Raw genomic sequence first — 22,444 nt, forward strand, 5'->3', positions numbered from 1 at the left:
AAAAATTGATACCCCCACCCCCGCCAGGGAAGAAGAGGTGAGTAAAGATCGAAACCAGGAAGAAGGAGGGGGGGGGATAAGATGCTGGGAGTAGACCAGCAGCATCTCCTATTCATCTAGAGACCCTCGTAGAGGTGGTATGAGGGGAGTGCTGAGGAGGTGGCAGATGTGGCCTCCAAGAAGCACACCACAGTCATTGATGCCACTGTGGCAGTGGAAGCAGCAGGGAGCAAAACATTCATTGGAGGCTGGATCTGGTGCCCCTGAGGATCCTGCCGCATGAGGGAGTGTCCTACCCTTGCCTCATGGGCAGGCTGGCCCTGAGCATAACTACAGTATCACAAAGTCCACCAAAATGTGTAGATCTTTCCGTTATCCTCTTCCCCACCTCCCTGCTAACAGGGTGGGTGGGTGAGAATGGATGGGATAGGCGCTCCCCCCCCTTCTATTTTATAATCAGTAAAGACAATGTTAACACAGTTGCCTGATGGTACTGTGTTTATTAAATCAAGCATTAAAATAAAGATTTAAATGGATATTGTTTATAAATGAGTGGACACATTTTCTTCATTGTTTTTGCTGTTATTGTACTAATGAAGCAGTTGCGCGATTCAGGTGTGAATAATATGTTCTGTTCTCTCCCCACCCACCAAAACGCAGGTAAGGAAGTATGCACAAAATGAATTGTGCAGATAATAAATTAGTTGTTTCTGGTCCATAAACAAGTGAATGGCACGGCGTCTTCAAAAAACAAAGGGAGGAGGAAGCACAAAGGTCAACAAGGCATGCAAGTCCCCTGTGGAATAGCAGCTTATGTCTGGTCTTCCCCTTGCCCCCCCATTTGCAAATAAGTCCCTACCCCCACGAATGTAGGTGGAACTCAAAGCCATGTGATGCATGCTGGACAGGTCAGCCCAAGTGTGTATGTGTGTGTGCACTGCACATATACACACTGCCATGTTGCTCCTTCCTCCACCCGAATCGTTCAGTCAGGGGAGAGGAGTAACACAAGAGCATCCCTGGAAGCACCTCAGCAGAAATGAATGTGTGTGTGTCCCCACATGCGCACACACTTGCTATCTTAGTTTGGGAAACATGAGAATAAAAAGCTCTCTTAATGCAGCGGTGTTAGGAAACAACTCTCAAGAGTGAAGGTAGCCGAACTTGAAATTCATATTAAAGGCTAATTTTAAATACCTTTTCAACACATATTAACATACTACAAACTGGAACTCATTAAATTGTGGGGGTGGAGGGTGGAGAGGGATGAGTAAGAGCGGAGAACCTATATACCTAATCAGCAAGTGTGATCTCACTTGGTGATTGCTTGTTGCAATTCAGGTTCGTTACTGGAATGTTAGGAGACAGCATTAATCTGGAGCTACGGCTGTTATGGTATTAGCAACTATTATCAGTGGATATGATAATCCCATAGTTATGCCTGTTCTGTAATCTTCTGAACTATGAGAAATGGAATGACACACACATACACACACAACAAACTTAAGGACTGGTGTCTGACAAACACCATATGCCACGAAGAAGAGAGGAGGGGGAGGGTGTTTCTTGAGTATAATTTGCAGTAGGGGTTGAAGCAACAATTTGGCTGCATTTGGGTTCAAATCCCCCACTTTATCACTTGAATATCTTCAGAAGCCTGGACAGGAAAATCCTCTCCTGTGTCATATGCTGGAGAGTTGCTGCTCCATGAATTATACAGAGTAGGAATGAAGGAGTCATGGGGTTTGATTCTATCTATCCATCCATCCAAACAAATGTACATCTGTACGGAGCTCCTTATAACATTTCAGTGGCAAACCTGTTACCATCCCAGCCCCAACTGGGCAATAGGGAGCACAACAAAATAGGGTGAGGGTTTAGGGTACCAGGCATATCAAAGAACACCCAAAGGGGTTGCCATCCATACCAGAGTTTGGCATCCTCACGTAAGATGGGTATGTGCTAAAGCACCCTCCAGAATCTGGATGAGGCTAGACTACAGCTCCCATCAACCCTTGCTACTGGCCATGCTGGCCGAAGCTTATGGGAACTGCAGTTCAACAGCACCTGCAGGAAACCAGATTGGTGTAACCTAGGTATTTCTGCCCTTCGGAACCATCTCTATTGTCTTTTAGGCACTTGCTTAAGACTTTCTTGAAAGAGGAAAGTGGTGATTGTTATGCTACTTAGTATCAGTTCTAGGTTTGAAAATGATTTTACATTTGCAGTGGCTGGTTTTTAGAGATTGTTTCATATGGAATTTGGATTTTTTTAAAAAATATTTTTATATATACACTTGTTTTAAGGCTATTTTTATTGTATTGTAAATTGCTTCAAGACGCCTTATAGGAAACAATTCATAAATAAAACTAATAATAACTATACAGTCGTACCTTGGATTCTGAATGCCCTGGAACTCGGACGTTTTGGCTCCCAAACGCCGCAAACCCAGAAGTGATTGTTCTGGTTTGCAAATGTTCTTTTGGAACCCGAACGTTCAACAGGGCTTCAGCGGCTTCTTATTGGCTGCAGGAGCTTCCTGCAGCCAATCAGAAGCCACAACTTGATTTTTGAACGTTTTGGAAATCAAACAGACTTCCGGAACGGATTCCGTTCGACTTCCAAGGTATGACTGTAATTAGTAATAATATGGATTTACAGTGCAATCCAATGCACGTTTACTCAGAAGTAAGTAGCCTATGTTCAGTGATATTCCTTTCCAAGCAAGGTGACTGCAACCTCAGTTTTCCTTCCTGTTAATTCCATCAAGAATATGAAATACAACCTTTAGTGAAAAACAGCTTTGAGTAAACACATTTTACATCTAATAATTTTAACACTTCGGCAAAAGATGGAAGTGTGCAATGGTATATATATGGGGACAATATGATTACATACCCAGCTGGGGGAAAAAACAGAACTAAGAACAATATAAATATTGCCCATTATTGTACACTGAGAATATGGTCCAGCATTTGTGGGCTACAATTAAGCACACAGAGATCCTTAGAAGCATCATCACCCTGCCAAGAGGTGTAACTTCCTGCACATGCATATAATGCTTGATTTTTTCACATTGTAGCACAGACTGTAACACAGAAGCTGTTACATTACCCATCATGCCCTTTATTAGATAGTCTCAGAACTCTAAAAATAAACAGAGAGGTTTGGAATAAAGCAATGAGTGCAGCCAAGAGTGTTTTGTCAAGGGACTAAATACTCACACCCTAATTGGCAAATATTTCTAACTTCTGTAATGGGTTTTGATAGAAGCTTGGATTCATGGGTGCAAATGTAAGGGTTTGGGGGAGCACAGAAGAATATGAGCTAAAGTAATTGCCTGGAAAACCACAAATGACACTCCAGACAGCTGTTGCCAGGGGAACAGTTATTTGCAACAGCTTCCTCCAGAATTTATGGGTTTGCCCACCTCCTGCCATTCTCCTCCATATGTCTGGAGAATGCCTTATGTACATGCATGTAAGGCAATACAAGTGTGTGGTAGATGAAGGCAACTTGGAACACATGATGAAGTAGTACATTTTGGGAGTGTGAAGCCAAGAAATCTTAATGTGTGTCTGCATGCTGACTTTCCCAGGTACAATTCTGTGGATTAGGGTCCTAAGGTTTTAACAAACAAATCTTCTGGATTTTTCTCCTTCTGACACTATCTTCATCCATCCCAAGACATGAAAAGGTGTGCCGCTGTCTACAGAACATTGCATGAGAAACAGCCCCAGTAAGGAGGATTTATTTCAGTGCCTGTGTTGAAGGCGAGATGGCTATAAAGCAGGTTTTAAAAATGTCCAAGAATCTGCTTTTTCCTCCCACCACCTTGCCACTCCCAAGTGAACTAAAGATGGAGTCTGGGGCTGACTGGTCCTTACCAAGCACTGTAATCGTCATAAAGTATTCCTGTGGGGGGTCCGTGTAGAGTTGGCAGAAGTATCTTCCTTCATCCGAAATGGAGACATTCGTCAGTGACACTCTGAGCTCACTGCTAGAGAAATTCACTAACTGAAACCTGCTGTCCTTCAAAGCTGTGGAACAAAGATACAATTAGAAACGGCAATGTTATGAGACATACAGTGCTTCCCTCCCAGATAAAACAGTGAAAACCAGAAGCCTGGAGAGGTGGCAGCAGCGTTGACATGCAGTAGCAATACCACCCTCTTTTTCACATCCTGTTATTTTGGCTCATTATGTTACAATCTGGAAATAAACAATACTAGTACTCATCAATCAATACAAATAATCTAAACAAAAGCCCCATATCAAGTACTGATAATTACTCTCCCCCTTCCTGTCTACTTGCTCAAAGCTGCAAGAAGCCTTTAACAAATGAGCTGCTACAACATACGGAGCCCCGTTTCCCAGGCATTCCCAACTGGATGCCCTCCAGATATCTTTGGCTGCAAGGCCCATCAGCCCCAACCAGCATGACCAATGACAAATTGGGTGGGGAGCAATATCTGGAGGGTTGCAGGCTGCCAAAGGATAGATGGACGGAAAGCCCATGAACAGAGATTTCACAAATTAAACTGGAGAAGGTTTATGACATGTGGGGAGAATGTTTAAGCAAACAACTTCCAGCAGAACTTTGGTTTTGCCAATTCATCGGAAACATTTAATCAAGCAACACAAAGCTGGAGAGATGCATTGCAGGCTCTTCCGAGGTCCAGAAGTTTAGAAAGTTAGATAAAACATATTAATCAAATAAATTGTTGGAAGTTTTCTGATGTTTTTAATACAACACCAAGTAATTTCTGGGACCAGAAGAACATGCATCAGTTCAAACACAGGCATATTCCTACTTCTACTAACCCCTAAGAAATCTACTACCTACATCTCCCCCACCTATCCCAACATATCAAAAGAATAAAGAGAGGTGGTGGGAGAAGAGCACCATTCCAAGGGCTAGGTAATATACCTCACCAGCTCCTCCATGATGCCATGTTTCACTATCAGCCCTTTTGTTAGTCTCCAGACAAATTACGAAAATGTCTCCAGATTTCCCCTCCTTGCTTAGGGCACATGGCTGTTTGCAGAAGGATATCTCTGCCCCATTATTCCTGGCCTCACCTGATGCATGATTTCCAATTTTGAAAAAAAATGTGTCCCTGCAAAAAGAAGCACTCAGAAGAACCAAGTTTTGTGGCCTGCTGACATATCCATGTCAATTTGCTCCAAAATATTAGGGAACATATTGTTCCTAACTATAAATGTCATTTTAAAAAGGATGGGAGACAGGGCACTCCCAGGAGAAAGATGGCTTGTGTCTACTAACCTTGGGCTATAAACGACCCCGTATATCTTAGTTATATTTTCCTAGAAAGTAGGCAAAGATTCCAAGAGCACTCAATTTGAATTATAACAGCGTCTCTTATTGATAAGGTTTTAAACACATGTTCAAGACCATCCTAACATCATTCTTCAGTTGGATTAAGGAAGGATTGGCTTGAACATTCCAACCACCGAGCCAAACACATCTCCTTATCCAATGGTAAGCACATCCTGCTTTGCCCTATTCGATTTGTTTGTGTCAACTAAATATTTTGGCACTTAATTGCAATTCAGAGTGAATTACTGTGGTCAATTCCTCTTGCACTGCAAGATGGTCTGACTCTTAAAAAGGTCTATAGCTAGTCTTTCCATTAAAGCAAGTGATTATGATTGCCTGCCTTTGCCTACTTACTGAAGAATTGACTAAACCTTTAAAATGTCTGACATTAAATTAAAAGGAGCCTTCAGCAACCTCTTTATCAAGATTTGCCAAACACCACAGAACTCACGTCTGAAGTCTCTGAAATAAATCGTCTGTCTATTGGGATTCAAGAGCTGAATCACGGAGTCATCACTGTTTCTGACTTTGCAGCTGATGGTGGCAACTTCCCCCTCTACGACGGTCACATCTTCTGTAACCAAATTCTGTCCATCACCTTAAGATGTTAAAGAAAAAGAAAAAGACAGGACAGGTCAACTCACATTCAGTCAATATGGAAGCCAAATACCCTCTCACCCCACGCAAATGCAGCAAATTAGTTGTGAACTGGACACATGAAGACCTGTGGTTAAGTGAAGACATGGTGCACAGTACCCCTGACTAACACTGATTTGTCAGTTGCATTCACACACACACACACACACACACACACACACACAGACACAAACTCTTTTGCTGGATGGGGTGAACAGCAACTTGCCTCAGGGAAATAGGTGGCAGGAATGCTTGCCTCTCATGTCTGGCACCAGGGCCATCTTATCCATAGGCGCTAGGGGTGCGGGGCACCTGGGCGCCGGGCTCTCAGGGGTCTCAGACCGAGAGTCTGGGGCTCGAGAGTTGAGTCTGGGGGAAGAGCCCACCCGTCGGTCAGAGCACCGCAGTGGGCTCTTCTGCGGGTGGCTCTGTGTCATGAGTTTGGGGGTGACTGAGCCAGTGAAACACTGAGGCAGCCAGCTGGCTCCACCCTCCTGCGTGCCTGGGACTGGGCAACCAGGGGGCACCGAGCAAATCTTTGCACCCCGGTGCTGCATATACTTAAGACAGCCCTGTCTGGCACCACCTCTCCCTGCAGCCATTCCCTCTGCAATGGTCTTAGACTAACAACATGCTAAGGAAGTAGTGGAACTGTGCAATACTTTATCATATTGGTATTTTAAGGCTGCCAGTAAATCAAAACTCATTGAAAACTTAGTATCTGTTGCATTATACCAAACAACCTAAACACACCAAGGACAAATTCTCATAGTGTCTTACTATAAGGATTATCACCTTCAACATTTTGGATATTAAAAGCTTCTCCCAGCTAAATGATTACAGCCATTTTATCCGTTGGAAGTCAGAAATCTTAAAACGGCAAGTAGGACCCTTTCATAAGAGACTGCTGATTAAAGATTCATATTCTAATTCGCTATTGATTTTAGATAAAATTTTAATTTATACACTACTTAACCAGACAAAAATGGAGTTCAAAGTAGCTCACACAACACAAATTCAGTTCATTATTTGTACTTTCCTTTCAGCAGATGCATACATTACACACCTGATAAGTACCTTGTGTGCAACAACAGCATCCTAAGGCAGCTGTTCTGCTTTAAAGAGGATGGGGGCAATTGGGACCCCTCCTGTTGCACATGCCAGGGGCTCTGATGACACACTAGTCACCTGTGACAGAGCAACACTTGCTGTTTGAGCAGAAAAAGCAGCTCAGCAAATCAAAGCTGAACATGTTAAAACTGGAGATGTGCATGTATGGGCCTTTCTAATAAAAACCATATTCTCAAGGACAGAACTATTAAATGCATTGGACACCACAGATATCGCTGGAAAAGCTTCATTAGAAAGATGAGTGGAAAGACAGACACAGATACCATAATTATTTTGCTAAAAATAGGAGATGCTGCTTCTGGAGACAGGCTAAATCTGGAAGCACCTGAAAGGTAATCCCATCTGGCTGTGAAAACATAACCCCTGGGAGAGACCTCGGAGGGGTGGGTGTGAGACGAGCAGATCTCTTCTTGAGACTTAAAAACAAAACAAAAAACCCCAACAAGACATGCATATGAGCAGGGGTGCCAACTTGAATGAAATAGGGGGCACAGGTAAGCACACACCATTTGAATGGCAATGCCCACCAACTTTGGGGGGCCCAGCCCCCTCAAATATTTTACTGGGGTTGAGGGGACCTTGGCTCCTATGCATATGAGAACATATATCCTCACACACACACAAATATCTCAAGCACCACAGACTGAAAAATCTAAAACAAACTGATTAACGAAGTTGCAGCAAAACACAAATCAAGGCTAAGGAAGGGGCAGAAGAGTAGAGAGCTCATTTCCAGGGTGCCACAGCTTTTAACTGTGTGTCTCAGTGATGGGCTAAAAGGCAGAAGGTTGCACCTCACAAAGCATTTTTGGTTGGTCTCTTTTAGTTACCGCAGCCTTCATTGTCTGTGCCTCATTTCCTTTACTATGGAACATAGACCTTTATGTAAATGTGCTTTTACACTGGGTACATTCCTTTATTTATTTTTTTCATTCCAGCAGTTTATCGAGGACCCAATTATGCACTTCTAGACCTAGCACTGACTATTAAGTACCCTGTTTACGGCTCCCTTCTTTCCTGAAAGCTCTGCACATTTTGCTGCAGAAGCCCAACTCTGTGTTCACAGCAGGAATCTGTCAAGTCAAAAAACTCAACAGCCCCCACCTGCCTGTTAGCGATGGGCCTTATGTAGTCACTGAGTAAGATTTTCAAATAAAAAGGGGTCAGGTACGCATTGAAAACTGCATGGGGGAAGTTGATCGTTTTTCTCCCTCTCATAACACTAGCACTTGTGGTAATCGAATGAAGCTGATTGTTGGAAGATGCAGGGTAAATAAAAGGAAGTACTCATCAAGCAGCACATAGTTAAAACTATGAAATTCACTCCCCATAGGAGACAGTGGAACTCACCCCCCATAGGAGACAGTGATGGCCACCAACTTGGATGGCTTTACAAGAGGATCAGACAAATTCATGGAGAAAACGGCTATAATGGCTACTAGTTTCGATGACAACAATGCAGCAAAATCCAAGATTACAAAGAATTTCCTAGAGCAGACATATTTAATTTTTTTCAATGTTCATCCCAAGCAATAGCTAAGGACATCAGAAGAGACCTACAGTCCTTGATAGCTTCATTTCCCCGTTATAACACTGGAGGCAGTTGGGGGGCGATGTGTAACCCCAGTGGAAAAATTTGGACAACCCCAAAGTTGTTGAGCTTTTTAAGGAAAACCCAAAAGCTTTATTAAGACATCTTGGGAAGGTGTTATGGTGCGCTTACTATCAAGAAGGAGTGGGTGGGATCAGTAAGGCATGGGAGCTTCCTGCTCTTAGAAGCCAAGTGCAATAGATACATTCGACATGACAGCTTAATTTTCCAAGGCACTTCCGTGTTTCAGCCTCACTCCCTGTACACAGCTGAGGAATCACCACCACCGATGTAGCAATTGCACTGAGCACAACGACTGGCGTGTAGTTGGTACCAGGCTACCCAGTACATCAAAGCCAAGCAAATTCTCAAATCAAAGGAACCAAGATTAAATTTATACTTTGCTGGCAGCAGGCAGGCACTGAGGAAGTACGTGCAAAATATTTGAGGGAAAACTTATCACAAGACATTGCCTAAAACAGAGTAAAAAAGGTAGCTCCATCTGATTGCACTTGTTTTCAGAGCCCAACTTCTACTTACTCTATTTAAATCAGCAGGTGATGCTTTGATAGTCCAAAAGCAGAGAACAAAATAAATTCTTCCATTCAGTTACCCAGTGAGCTAGGTAATATTTTACTGTCAGAAGCTCTGAATTCCCCCCTCCTACACCTTTTAATGAACTGAAGCCAGTGTGTCAGCAGCAATATCTAGGTTAGAGTATTAAACAATGCAGAAATGGGGGGCGGGGCGGGGGAAAAGAAGCACAGCTCTGCATTCTACGTTCTGCATACTGCCGCTTCTGCTTCTCTCGCTCCAGTGTAGCTTTTGAGCCAGCTCAAAGACACCAAGTGCAATCTTTCACTTGCCCATGGCATGAAATAAAAAAAAAAAGTACAAACAACTAGGAGTTAAGGAGGAAAAAGGTAAGCAGAGTGATGACTATATTGGGACAGGTGAGAGATGGAAAGTAGATAAAGGGTCCCTCCAACAAAGTAAGGCAACACTTGGCTGAAAACACCATCTATCTATGCATCCATTCCTGTGCCTATATAAAGGAGGAAACTATGCCTCCACTAATTTCTTCTCAAAGGTGCCCTCTAATTTCCTCCTTCCATGAAGCAAATGGCAGCTTTGCTCTTTAAAAAGTTATTTTAAATCAGGAACACAATGCAGAGGGAAAGGTTAAAAAGCCTACTCTCCAACTGCCATAGCCCTAATCCTATTCCCCACACTCCCAGGCGTGGAACCTCTGTGATTACGGGCTCTCGCCCTTTGTCTAGCTTTGTTTTAGGATTACACAGGAAAGCATTTGAGTCCTTGTTGGTGTTTGCCTTGCACAGGGGTCAGCAAACTAAGGTCTGCGGGAGGGATCAGGCCCAACTGCCTTCAGGATCTGGCCCGTGGACTGTCTGTGGATCGGCGTGGGGATTCTGTTTGTTTGGGTTGCGCCATTTTTTTCTGCGCCATTTCCACCCCCTCTCCCTTACACACATCGCAGCTGCACCTCCTCCCTCCCTCCTCCTGGCTTCTCCCCGCCCTGCCTATAGAAGGAAGGGGGCTGGGCTGAGCGCCATTTTAAGCAGCCCCTCTCCGGAGCCAGCCCTTTTGCGCTGCTCATCTTCCCTCCGCCGGCGTCACCACCGCCCTGGTGCTCCTGTCTGCCTCTCCATGAGAAGCAGCAGCAGCAGCGGTGGTGGTGGCAGCCCCTGGGAAAGTAAGCGCAGCAGCTGGGGCTGGGGCTGGGGGCTGGGGAGGAGGAGTACTTGCCCCCCTCGCCTCTTCTTCCATTCCCCCCCCCCCGGTGCCGCTACTCCAGCCCGTCACAAGGTCTGAGGGACAGTGCACCAGCCCGCGGCTAAAAAGTTTTTGCTGACCCCTGGTCTTGCAGCACCTACTACATTTTTTTCAGTTAAAGATACTGTTAAGCACCGACAGCACTGGAAACACAACATTGGCAAATGAAATAAATTAAACAAAATGAATGCACCCTCTTCAGCTATATGAGGGCGGGGAACCCTCCCTCCTCAAATATTGAGGACTGGTTTGAGCCAAATGGCCTGAAGTCATCAAGAAGAGACAGAACTCAACCTGCCCACTAATGAATGCCCTGGTATGTTTTTGGAACCTGTTTCACACTTGTGGGATTTCCTTCACTTGGAGACTTGCCAAAAGCTAAGAACATTTTCGGAAACAGAAGACTGTATCATTTCAGTTGACTTCTACATGTCAACAAGGAAAACATTTTAATGACTCATATTTTATACATTAAGTGCAAATGTTTGGTCAACCAGAACAAACCTGTAAGAAACCTGTGGCTTAAAAAAAATAAAAATAAACATCATGTAACGTTTAAGCAGAACACCAGTTTTAATTCTACACTTGATTTAGGCTAATCTCTCTTAGATCAACCAAGCCAAAGTACTATGGAGACTGAAATGTACAGAAAGACTTTGCAAAGGCACCCAAACTACTGTGAGCAGATATTAATCTGCATGCCATCAATATTCCAGGCCATGGACGTCTAGAGCTAATAAAAAGAAGTACTCTACACAAAGCTTCTATTAATTGATGGAATTCGCTGTCACGGGATTTTGTGTGGTTTAATAGTATAACTGTTAAACAAAACAAAATACTTCACAAATTTATGGAAGAGAGGTTTGCTGAAGCCTATTAGTTAAGATAAGGTAAAGGTAAAGGTACCCCTGCCCGAACGGGCCAGTCTTGACAGACTGTGGGGTTTGTGCGCCCATCTCACATGTATTGGCCGGGGGCCAGCGCTGTCCGGGGACACTTCCGGGTCACGTGGCCAGCGTGACATCGCTGCGTATCTTAGTTAAGATACTACCTGCATAATTGGAGTCAGTATGCTCTTGAATGCCAGTTGCTGGAAACCACAGAAGAAAGGCCCTGACTGTAGGCTTCTCACTGGGGAAACTGGGTGGTCACTGTGAGAACAGGATGCTAGACTAGATGGGCCACAGATATGACCCAGGAGGCCTCTTAATGCAATGGAAGCCAGCACTCGTAATCACCCAGAATTTTCTAAAATGTCCTATCTCTGTAGCCAACTCAACAACAATAATTCATTTATATATTGCTTATATGCCAGAATGGCATCAGAGCATTTTTCAACTTTAAAACCAATCCTTAATTAAAATGCACGATTAAAAGGAGCTATTAAAAAGTTTAACAATTAAAACAGTTAATAAAACTGCAAGTTTGGTTCAGTGGAATGCTTGCCTAAATGGGTGTGTCTTCAGGAGCTGGTGGAATGCCAGGAAAAATGGGACCTCTTTTATTTCAGCAGGGGGAGCATTCCACAGCACTGAAGTCCCCAGTGAAAAGGCCAATGATTATCAGGCTGCGGCAAAACTAACCAGGTTCCATAGTACTCTCACAAATGTAGGGCTGCGTAGAACCTAAAAAGAAAATCACATTTGTTTTGGGAAGCAGCACAGAACTGATAACCGGATGGCAGGGTCCAAAGACGGAAATCACTATTATCTGCCTAGTTTGTGAACTTGGGGGGTGGGGTGGGGGGGGAGAACTAGCTGGTCAGTGTTAGAATGCTGAACCAGACCGACCTTTGGTCTGATCCACTACAGCAATACCTATGCTCTTATTGTTCACGAATAGAGAGGAAATAATTTATTCAATATAAGGCTGCAGAACCCATAGACACATTCTTGAGCAGAGCAAGCACTATCAAATTAAAAATACTGACTACTGCAGAAGGAAAATGTCTGCTGGAAACATATTCCATATTTTTTTCATAAACACGGCGCTCCCGACAAATTAAAGTCATTAAGATTTGATTTCCATCTCAGCAATTATCAGCATATTCTTTTTAACATTTACTTTAAGACAATCCTATCTTTCAATTCATTAAGCTCATTCTCCCATTTACGAAGTTCTATATCAAATCAAAATCCTATTTGAATTAATAAGAATTATGGGGAAAAGTAATTTAGAAATAAATGATCTGAGGTTCAAACCACTGAAGCTTTTGATTATGAAATACTGTACGGTTAAAACTAACCAAAGGATTTCTGCAGGACCCTCGCAATGAAAGATGTGGATCACCAATGCGATGGCATATGTCAGGATGCAGGAGGGGTCTTCAGGTCCTCAAGCGCATTAATGGTGTTCTCATTTAGCCCACAAAGGCAGAGCATTCTACCTTCATAGGTACACTGGGACACTGAATAGGAATTAAAAAGCCTTGCTTGCTTTCATGGAATCTGTTGTTCCCAGCCTGCACTCTAAGTATCAAATTAAAACCCGCAGCCACTTCGTCAGAATTAAAAATGATTAAATTGTATTAGACAGATCTGAACCAGACAGTCAACATTATAGCCAGCAGCACTCTCTTATGGGTGCTACTTGCTAAAGGAAAAAATCAGCATTATTAAACAGACAATGTAATCATGGTAAATAATATTGTCAACTGGGCTACATTTTCATTTAACTCTGTTAACATTTCACTTTACTGCAATATAGAGAAACCATACCTAACAGAAAATTGAGTTTCATATCCTGAAGACTAGGTGTCAGGCACTGAGGGCTAGGGACTAGGATATGAGTAGACAGGCCACAAGAACCCTGCCCTTTTCACCACTTGCTTTGGGACCTGTAGCTAGTGGTGCAGTGAAGGAAGAGGAAGAGGGAGCTCTGGAATTCCTATTGTTTGTGACAGATTAGGAGAGAGAGGATGCCAGAGTATGAGAAAAATAGCTTAGGAAAGACTAGATACTCCCCCTTCTTTTCTTTGGTGGTGGGGGCCCTACTTCAAATGGTAACCCTCCTTTCGCAGGATTGTTGGGCGTTTTAAAGGGGGAGATTGCATATCTGCTTACTGAAGATCTTTTGTTAAAGCTCAATCTGTTTTACAACTTGAATTTGTTCTGTGAATATTATACTCTTCTTTTGTCAGGTGAGCCTAATAACCTGGGTTTCATGCATGGTACTGCTGCTCTGTAAGAGGGGTACTGCATGTTTGCTGTATATAGATCAACACAGCTGTTTGGATTTTGGGGCTCACCTTAGAGGAATGGCTAAGGTGGACATCATAATGAGCTCCTGCACTTCAGAATTTACCTACCTGCAGCAAATAAATTCTCAAGTAAATATTTGCTGGATCAGAGGAAACTCAAGGGAGCTGAAGTCTAAAGGTAATTCCCAACACTTCATAGTTCCCAGATGCAGACTTGGCCTGCAGGTAAAATAGCTGGAACTGAGTGGATTCAGACAATGACACACAATAGCATTTCTAGCCATACTATGAACAATAATTCCACACAGCAGACTGCTTGGCATGAATTTTACCCACCCTTCTTTCTTAAAACCACAACCCCCAATCTTCTACTGACTCTTGTTAGTCCTCTATCCTCTCCCACTAGCAGACTAACACTTCTGTACCATAAGGAAACATGCAAAGTCTTCTGCCCAAATCAGTGTCTTTGATGTAGTATTTAGGGTCTGTATTTGCTAAGCACATCAAAAGCATTCACAGGAGAAGATTTCACACATCCAGTTAAGGGTATGGGAGCAATTAGGGGGAAGAGCTGGCAATAAACATGTAAAATCAGTGTGTCAGAAAGAGTCTAATTAACCAACACAGAATTCTGTACCAGCATTTTCTAGGTTCTGCTATCCAGCTTGGTAAACCATTTTGATTGTCAGCTAAAGGTTTCTCTCAACTCTTGCCTCTCAGCCTAATGATTCAGGAACAGAAGAGCCTGCCTTATACTGAATGATACCATTGGGTCACCTAGCTCCATATCGTCTACACTGACCACCAGCAGCTCGCCAGAGATCCAGAGCACTGGGACTTTTTGCATACAAAGAAGGAGCTGTAACATTGAACCAAAGCCTTTTAGATGGGCTTTAGTCCATACCTGCAACATCTAACCTGACCTAGAGAGTAAATGTGGGCAAAAAAGGAAGAGAAGAAATGGGAACATGAAATGTCTTGGTTTCTCTAGAGAATTATAACAAACTTGTAAGAGAAGCAAATTTGGGGAGAGAACTGAAATGTTTCTGATTGATATTCATGATGCACAGATTTTTCCTCAATTAAAGTTAATTACCCACAAATGGAACACATAATAATCTGTGTGCTTTCTTCTTTTTTATTATTAATCTGCTATTGTGATGTTTAATGTTAAGTTAGAATCCTATCTTGCAAGCTTAGATATCCACTATATAGGCTTTCTGATTAGTTTTAAATTCCAAAAGCTTTTTAACTATGCAGTTTAAATATGTAAGCCACATAATAGACCATAATGGCTCCTTTGGAATCATTAGAACACATAGTAAATACGATGCAGCATGACAATAGTTTAAATACACACTCAGATGATAGCTTTGTAACAAGTGGATACTTTGCATTCTATCTGCTAAATGGGCACTTACATATAGATCATAATAATATCTCCTTGACAACAGTTAAGGTCTATTGTCTCAATTTATTGTCTCAGGAATCTTCTTGGTTGGGTATGGTGCTCAAAACAATGGGACAAAATAATACAAAATAAGTGATGTTAAAATAAACTCAGGAAGCTGCCAAATCTTGGAGAACACAGCACTGAGTGGATGAAATACCACTCCTTATTTTTGTCTATAATACACACAAAATGCTGGGGGGGGGGGACCAATGAGAGAGTCTCCTCTCAACACTTCTTAGGGCCTCCTACAACTTTTTATTTCAGTGGCAAATGCTGATGCTTGATGCTTCTTCAGTTGCTCATAATGAAAGTGAAATTTAACATGGTTTTTTTTCTAAATTTCCCTTTACAGTAGCATCACCATAGCTGAACCATCCTAGCTAACGCACCAACAAGGGGGTTTCAAAAGCATTTGGCTCCATCAATGGGGAAAATAATTTATATATGTCTGCCCAGCAAGTTATGGCACATCTGACTGGTATGGAGAGTTTACACTGATACAGTCTGCTTCAAATCAACCATGACCCAAAATTCATAGTTTAGATTAAAATCTAAACCAGTTTAAGATAATCAGAGTGACAGGAAATAAAGGATTTTGTTATTATGCTTATGTGTTGCCCAAGAAGCTCAGAGAATATGAGAGCTCCAAGCAATCCCTCATTAGTTTGGGAAGGGTCAAGACAGCAACAACAACGACTACTATTACTATGGTTAAATTTATTACCTGCCCTGCACCAGAAGGTTCCAGGGTGGATTGTAACAATATAAAAGATAGCAATAAAAACAGTTTAAAACAAATTAAAATCACAACTGCTTAGCTTTAGAGAACAATCTACTTTCAGACCATTCGCAACATCAAATTCTAGAAACCAGAATGATATCTTATCAAAAGTAGAACAGAGCTGTTTATCTATTCACCTCTGTTTTACATACAGAAGGTATGTAAAGACTCGGTCCTTGGCATAGACACAAAGGATCTTAGACATAGCTAAGAGAGATAGTCTTAAGATTTTGGATTCCTACCATCAATCAATAGCTGGCAATGCAGGCTGCACTCATGGCCCTGCCTCAATGCAAGACAAATGCACGACTTCTTTCCAATGTTTCTTTAAAAATGAGAACAATGGGTCCTCGAATACCTATTTGTTCAGCATAAACTCCGTACTATGGGAGCTGTTTTAAAGGGAAACAGTTTCCCTGATATGCAATGTACCTGGGTTTGCCTCCGAAGGCTTTGCAGTCTACAGCTGGTTCCAAATACAGCTGGGTTACTGACTGTGACCAGGTGTACGAAACATATGCTCCCAGGAAGCACTGGCTACTAGTTATTTTCTGGGTAAAATTCAAAGTGCTGGACTTCACCTTTAAATCTCAACATGGCTTGGGACTCATGTAACTTAAAGGCAACATTCTCCCCCATGATCATGCCTAGAAGTTAAGAATGAGACCCCGTGCATTCAGAGGTGAGGAGGTCAGCAACCTGAGCCAGGTGATGTCCTCCCCAAAGAGAATCACTGGCACTCCATCTGATGTCTTTTCAGCACTGGGCAACTGTTTATCTGCCCTGGCCTCTCTCTTTTTTTGATCTTCTGGTTTTAGGTTTGTTGCTCCTTTCATGTCATGTTATGCTCTTCTGCTGTTTTAGTATATTGTTTTATTGTGTTTTAATGGCTACTAGCTGCTCTGAAAGCCCTTGGGCCAAAGACTGGGGTACACATATGCTAAATAAATAAGTCTATTTTGCTCCTGTGCCTTACATGCCAGCACACCCTGGGAAGATGGAATTTATTTGGCAGATGGTTCATGTATTTAAGTCTATTTTATGCAATTTTACTGAGAGACGTTTCAGTTTCAGCAGTAAAAAGAAGATATTTTTAGAGCCAAGAAAAATGGCAAAGACATGTTTAGATGCTTAATTAGTCCATCAAATGCTGAATTGTGAGGTATCGAACACTTCAGAAGTATCCGTTTTATGTACTTTGAGCTGCAAGAATCCCATTCTAATCTAATCCCATTAGCTTCAGAAGAGAAGCCCTATGTATTCCAAAGCACTATTTGGTAAAACGATGCAGTTTATATTCCAGAAGCTCTAATCACTAAATGAAATAAATTAATGTAAATTACTGTCAAATGCAGTATAGCTGCTAGGTTTTAAAAGGCCTGTGCACTTATCTTGCTTGGCATATTATGACTGAGATGGGTTGCGAACTTAAATAGTTGGAGAAACTAAAGGTTTTGTTTATATAGCAGAACTAAAAATAGAGCCTCAAGTGATTTACAACCCTTCTTTATTGGCTGCTGGGAGACCAATGGCTTTTGATGCACCTGAACTGATCCTCAAACTCCATGGCTCCCGTTTCTCTTGAATAGCTCTGCAGGCTCTCAAATCATGGGATAAATCAATGGCAAGTTTGAGGGTAGCTTGCAAAGCTATTACCAGTGGGTAATGTGACAATGCACTGCTGGGGAGACTTCATGTAGCAAATGCGTTTACCTATTCATATATTGTTTTATATAATGCCTTTATTCAAAATCAGAATTATAGGCAAGGCTATATAAAGTTAGAGGTGTGGAAAATCTTCGACCACCAAAATGTCCACAGGGTAATGAGATCAGAAGGAAAGTAGGCGTTACGTGAACCACCTCAGTACTACTTTTTCTATGCATGGTTTCAATGTTTTGTATTGCCTTCCTCTCCTACCATCCCCAAATACTGCAGAAACAGAAAAGAAGGATACACATCTGCAATTGCGGTATGTTGTTGTTGTTGTTGTTGAAATATGATTCAATGAGACAGGCTTTTATAAAATACAGGAAGTGTTGAAGCAATTGCAAAAGTTTTGTTTTCTAAGTTTTATGAGAGGTTACAGCAGTTAAAGACACTGGACTTAACAATTAAGAGTAGTGATAGCAATTGTGGGAGGGGAGCTACCTCAGGATGACTGAGGAGAAGATTTCTTAGGCCAGAGGTTTTCAACCTTTTTGGGTCCACGACTCCCCTGACCAACTACATTCTTTCAGTGGCACCCCTGTGGAGCTCAGGAGCCCAGTTATGTCACCCCTTGCCTGCAGAGCTGGCAGCCTCTCAACGTTATTCAAACACCCTCCCTTGTGGAGTGTTCCCTCAGCCTCCTCTCCTCTCCTGTCCCCTCTCCTTGAGAGTCCTCTGGGCAGCCGCAGCTGCCATCCCTGGTCTCAGAGCTGCTCCCCTCCACCCCAAAGAGAGGTGCCTCCTCACACTGCTCCATAGGGGCTTGGGAAGCCCCCCCCCCAGCCAGACCTAGAGGCACCATTCACCTGGGGAGCTTGTAGCCAGGCCTGCTGCACCAAACAGCTGTGCAAGCCCTTAGGAGGCAGAGACGTGAGAAGGCATCAGAGGAGGGAAGGAAAGGAAGAAGGACAAAGGCCAATATTGCACGTGGCACCCCTGACCATCATTCAAGGCACCCCAGGGTGACACAGCACACTGGTTGAAAACCACTGTCTTAGGCACTCATCATCCACCATTACTGAAAGCAATGTAACCTTTCTTGCTTTCAGTTCCTCTTCTAACCAAACGTTCCTCCTTCCCAATACAATTATAAAACAAAGAAATACCTTTGAGGTTTTTGATGCTCTGGCAAAATGCAGATATACCACTCACACTCACCCATGATAAAAGAAAGGGAAAACAACTCCTGGAAATTATCGAATCCCAGCTCATAAATCAATCACTTCTTCTCCTTGTAACAGAGAGGAATCCATATTTCTGTGTGTATGAAGACGTATTTTTACATTAAACATTTCAGCCCTTCGGGTCAAACTGAATGACCTGTTGCTTACACTAATAGGACTCTATGCAATGAAAATAACGTCTTACCCCAAAATCGAACGTCAGTGTTAGAAGAAAGCAACAAAACCTGGCTACACAACCCTTTCTTGGAGATCTCACATTTGACCTTAGATGGGCAGCAATAAGAAAGAAAAAGCATGTGTCTCTCAAAGGAGTGTTCTTTCATTGTGCATGATAGCTTTTCATATACACACGCAGTAGCCAATGATTATGTGCCAATTTGCTTATTGTGGTTGGGAAGAAAATCCACAACAGTTAGTACTGATCACTAATGGGATCAGAATGACAGTAATTTTACTACTAAGTTATAAGCTCTATTTAGTCCTCTAAGTATTCACACACAACCAGTGAAAAGCTACTTCAAGTTCAAGTTTCCACTACTTTCTTTCCCCAAATATTCATGCATATGTTCATATGTTAAAACTAGAGGCTCTAACTTTTTAAACCTCCCCTGAATCTTTGTAATCCCATGGTCTCTGTGGTGCCAAAATACAGCAATCAACTCAAGTAATGTTTCCTTTGCAGCCTTTATTCATGAGCTGATCAAATGGGACTGATCCAATAGACTGGATAGAGGAAAGAGTGAGGGGAAAGAAAGCATTGCTTCCAAAGCAGAATAAGGCCAGCACCATTTTGTGAGTTTTGTTTAATACTATCACTACAAGATACTGGAACACTCCACATCTGGATGGAAAATTGTTAGACTCTTTTAAAATGATGCTCAATTAGGGAAAAAAATGCTAGAAACTTTTGAGAAGAATGGACAATGTATGTTAATTGTGCTGACAATGTAAGACATTTACTTTCAATGGAGTTAATTTAGTGACATCTGTTCATGGCCAAGAGAATAAAAGGGACTATTTAAGATGAGGCTGTCAGCAAGAAAACATCAACACTGGGTGGCTTCGATTAGCCTCTTCCGGCCAAAATCATTGCAATATACTAAGAAAAGGGGAACAAACACGCCTTGCACATGGCAGCAGCCTTTTCAAACACACAGCAGTAAGAATATGAAGAAAGACAGGATGTTTCTGGAATCAAAATGCTGTGCTGGTCTTCCAAGTTCTGCAAGGCAATTAACCCCAATATTTTCAGCATACACTCACATACTGTATATAATCTATATTGGTTGCCTTTACACAAGAAGGAACTTTTGTCAGCACAGAAAGGAAGAGGAGGCACAAGGCTGAATAAAAAGGGGTGGTGACTGAGGGCCAGGAGGAAAAGTATACAGCATGGAAAGTCCAAAATACTTGTTTATTGAAAATATTTTTTATAATGCCTTGAAATTACAAGGCAGCATACAATAAACAATACGTTAAAACTGTAGCCACAAAATGAAACAGCAGCATACACAAGCCAGTGGAGCAGTAACATTAATTCAAAGCAACTGGCAATAGTTTCCAACAAAGGCTTGGGAAAATAAAGGATGGGAAATTTTAGCATGTGTTGGAATGACATAACTGCTGATGCTTGCTGCAGTTCGGAGGGGAGGTGATTCCACTGAGAGGGTGCCACAACAGAAAAGGTGCTCCTTCACGTAGCCCTGTCACAAACCACTTAGCGCTTTACAGTGCAAAATTAAAACCTTCACCCTGGCCCAGCACCATACTGGCAATCAGTACAATGGTACCTCGGGTTAAGTATTTAATTCGTTGCGGAGGTCTGTTCTTAACCTGAAACTGTTCTTAACCTGAAGCACCACTTTAGCTAATGGGGCCTCCCACTGCTGCTGCTGCGCCGCCGGAGCATGATTTCTGTTCTCATCCTGAAGCAAAGTTCTTAACCTGAAGCACTATTTCTGGATTAGCGGAGTCTGTAACCTGAAGCGTATGTAACTGAAGCTTATGTAACCCGAGGCACCACTGTACAGTTCTTTGCAGAGTGGTATTATCGCATGTGGGAAGAAGGATGCCCTGTACCAACATCCCAACCGCTGCATTCTGCTCCAGCTGCAGTTTCTGGACCTGACTTAAGGGCAACCACACACAGAGCACATTACAATAATTTGATCATGATGTGACCAATCTATTGGTCACATTGGCAAGGCTGCTTCTGTTCCGGAACAGTCACAGCTGGTAAAAGGTGGTCCTAGCCACTTCACCCATCTGACACTGAAGTCCCAAGCAGTACCCCCAGACTACACAGCTGCTCCCTTGCAGGATGTGCAACCGTTTCTAGAAGAGAACAGATCGATTACGCATCTCTTGGAACCCACCCAGTCACAAGACCTCCACCTTCTCAGAATTAAGCTTTACAGGTAGCTTACTGAACCCCACTCAGCCCATGACTGCATCTGGGCAGGACATGTATGGTCACATGCCACACAGATACAGTGGTACCTCGGGTTATGAACTTACCGTATTTTTCGCTCTATAACACACACCCGACCATAGCACGCACGTAGCTTTTAGAGGAGGAAAATCCGTAGGCATGCCACCCGTAGGCATTCCCTCCATAACACGCACAGACGTTTCCCCTTACTTTTTAGGAGGAAAAAAGTGAGTGTTATGGTGCAAAAAATACGGTAATTTGCTCCGGAGGTCCCCGTACTTAGCATGAAACTGTTCTTAACCTGAAGAACCACTTTAGCTAATGGGGCCTCCTGCTGCTGCCGCGCCGCCGGAGCACAATTTCTGTTCTCATCTGGAAGCAAAGTTCTTAACCTGTGGTACCATTTCTGGGTTAGTGGAGTCTGTAACCTGAAGCGCCTGTAACCTGAAGTATCTGTAACCCGAGGTACCACTGTATAGAGTTGTGTAGTAGCAGTATAAAATTTTCTCCCTTGAAAAGGAACCACCCTCACTACCCTCATGACCAATGCGGCAGGAAGTGAGGGGACTCAAAGGCTTTGTAGGCAGCAGAAGAAGGCCACTGCACCCATGACCACCATGTTGGTGACCCCTGATTTAAGAGGTGCAACATGTACCTCAATTGTTCCTCCCACCCTCGTTTCATCTGAGCCTGAGAACCAATCAGTACAAAAACAGACAGTGAGAGCCAAGAACCACTCATAAAAACAACATTTGGTAACCCACAGTTTGTCGTGACATTTGAGCTCCTGAGATGGTTTTGGAAACTGTGTCAAACATGGCTTTTGTGTCTGCCTCAAGCGTTGCAAATCTCTGCACCACTGCCCAGTGCCTTGCAGATATTTGAGAAAACATTTTAAAACTGGAAAGATGTGAAGTCAGAAGTGTTCGTCAAAGGGTAAACTATAGGGAAGGGACTACTAAACAATGCAGAATGTATTTTATGAACCATAATAAATATACAGCAGCTACTTCAAGTGCAGACCACTAAAGGCTCTCTGCACGTTAGCATTCAACATTCCCCTAATAAGCACTGGTAATAAAGTAGATGTGTTGGGGGAGGGGTGGGGTCTTCAATGTTTTCAGTGGAGTCAGAAAGGGCTGCATTCAGCTCAATGATTTTGCCTTCTGAAAGCAGCAAAACCCCAGCCTCAG

General features: G+C 42.7%; 1 protein-coding gene across 8 annotated transcripts in view; it reads right to left on the reverse strand.

Annotated features, from left to right (window-relative positions):
* The window catches only part of CADM1 (cell adhesion molecule 1), a 284,290-nt gene that overhangs the window by 64,113 nt on the left and 197,733 nt on the right, over positions 1–22,444 (reverse strand). For all 8 annotated transcript variants that reach the window (XM_082200491.1, XM_082200489.1, XM_082200487.1 and 5 more), the window contains exons 2-3: positions 5,793–5,939; positions 3,888–4,040 (exon numbers count right to left, since the gene is read on the reverse strand). In XM_082200491.1, the coding sequence (XP_082056617.1) occupies positions 3,888–4,040; positions 5,793–5,939 (300 nt within the window). The remainder of the gene's footprint in view (positions 1–3,887; positions 4,041–5,792; positions 5,940–22,444) is intronic.

The sequence above is a fragment of the Podarcis vaucheri genome (assembly GCF_965113315.1).
Source record: "Podarcis vaucheri genome assembly, chromosome: 15".
In the NCBI taxonomy this organism is placed as follows: Eukaryota; Metazoa; Chordata; class Lepidosauria; order Squamata; family Lacertidae; genus Podarcis; species Podarcis vaucheri.